The sequence below is a fragment of the Eufriesea mexicana genome, unplaced genomic scaffold (assembly GCF_001483705.2).
Source record: "Eufriesea mexicana isolate 0111107269 unplaced genomic scaffold, ASM148370v2 scaffold474474847, whole genome shotgun sequence".
Lineage (NCBI taxonomy): Eukaryota > Metazoa > Arthropoda > Insecta > Hymenoptera > Apidae > Eufriesea > Eufriesea mexicana.
In genome coordinates, this window is record NW_016907894.1 from 569,110 (window position 1) to 571,324 (window position 2,215).

General features: G+C 28.8%; 1 protein-coding gene across 1 annotated transcript in view; it reads right to left on the reverse strand.

Moving 5' to 3' along the window:
* Positions 1–2,215, reverse strand: part of LOC108555311 (aquaporin AQPAn.G) — a 95,669-nt gene that overhangs the window by 90,347 nt on the left and 3,107 nt on the right. The window contains exon 2 of the mRNA XM_017910892.1: positions 906–1,035. Within this exon, the coding sequence (XP_017766381.1) occupies positions 906–1,035 (130 nt within the window). The remainder of the gene's footprint in view (positions 1–905; positions 1,036–2,215) is intronic.

Sequence of the window (2,215 nt, forward strand, 5' to 3'; positions counted from 1 at the left end):
TATATTATTAATGTATTAATAAATATATATTTAATATTATATCTTTTCATATTTCTTTTATACTCATATAGTTAATGTATTAATTAATATAGAATATAATTTGGATATTAGAATATTAAGAGCTCACAATATATTGCACCTTACCACTGACAAGAGTGTCTAAATATTTGCATATGTTAACATATTAACTTTTTAAATTTATATTTGTTTTATTCTAACCTATTTTTTACAACTCAAATAGATAGAGAACTTTGAATAGAAAACATTAATAACTGGCACTATTTTCCTTTTTTCTCTTTGCCATATTTGATAATTCATCATTATAAGAATAATGGAAATTTGATTGTACCCCCCTAAACGTACCATATAAAAATTTGGTGGCAATGTTAAATTAATACCACATAATAAATATTCTTGTTCTACTTAAAACAAAAATTATTTTACTTCATTCTCACCTATCCTACTCCCACTGCCAAAATAATAATGGAATTAAATTAAAAAATTGCATTCACTTGTAAATATTTTCTTATGCATCAATATATCCATCAGTTTGATTTTTCAAGAATAAATTATTTTTGAAGTTATTCTCATCGAATCTTAGTCTCAGACTCAACATCAATATAACAAAGTTATTCTTTTCTCCAATTATGTTTCCCATTACGCAACATTCTGTACGTGTTCGCGTTATATCAGTTTCCCATAACGAGTCGTAGTATGCAGAAATCATAAATATTTACTTCATATATCTCATACATATTTCATAAATCGATGCACAATTAATGACTTGATCCAATATGAAATAAAAATGACGCAGCGTGAGGCACAGTGTAACACGATGACTCAAAGGTTACGATCTTGAATTATCACGTGACGATAGGGAAAAATTAGAATCCTCTGGTACTTACGATTGTATCTATCCTGAACCTCCTCGTCATCCTTTACACTCGCCGATGCATGACGTTGCGACCTCTCGGTTTCAGTGAGTCCTTCCGGAAACACGGTAGAGACGTTCATAATACCAGTCGATTTGTAGAACTGCAAATAACAGAGAACAATCGTGAATTTCAATCACCATTTTCGCTCCAAATCTCAATTTTTCAAACTTATTTAACCCTATTTTCATATAAATAGTCCTTATTTAACATTCTTTAATTATTAACCTAACCTAAAATATTGCACATCGCGAGTTTATTTTCTGGAAATCAAACAACGAAGATCCAGGAATTACAAGAGTAATTGAATTTAAATCCACGTTTTTAACTTCATTTAACCCTATTTTTATATAAATCGTCCTTATTTAACATTCTCTAATTATTAACCTAACTTAAATTATTGTACATCGCGAATTTACTTTCAGGAAATCAAACAAATACGATCTACGAATTATTACGACAGTAATTGAATTAAAATCCACGTTTTTAATCTTATTTAACCCTATTTTTATATAAATCTTACTTATTTAACATTCTATAATTATTAACCTAACTTAAATTATTGTAGATCGCGAATTTATTTTCAGGAAATCAAACAACGACGATCTACGAATTATTGCGAGAGTAATTGAATTTAAATCCACGTTTTTAACTTCGTTTAACCTTATTTTTATATAAATCGTCCTTATTTAACAGTCCTTAAATATTAACCTAACCTAAATTATTGTACATCGCGAATTTATTTTCAAGAAATCAAACAACGACGATCAAGAAATTATTACGAGAGTAATTGAATTTAAATTCAACTTCGTTTAACCCTATTTTTATATAAATCGTCCTTATTTAACATTCTCTAAATATTAACCTAACCTAAATTATTGTACATCGCGAATTTATTTTCAGAAAATTTAATAACAACGATCCACGAATTATTACGACAGTAATTGAATTTAAATCCACGTTTTTAACTTCGTTTACCCCTATTTTTAAATAAATCGTACTTATTCTCTAAATATTAACCTAACCTCAATTACATTGCGAATTTATTTTCAGGAAACCGAACGACGACGATCTACGAATTATTACGAGAGTAATTGGATTTAAAATCCACGTACTGATGGATCATGCTCTGAACTATGTCTCATTCCTGGTAACGCGAGTTTTCAATATAACCGCAAACGACAAAAATAAATATTTAACGAACGAACCCAATTTACATCCATGACTGCAGCGAATGGATCGTGGAACACAGGTGATTAATAGAAACTTTAATTTCGTTCAGC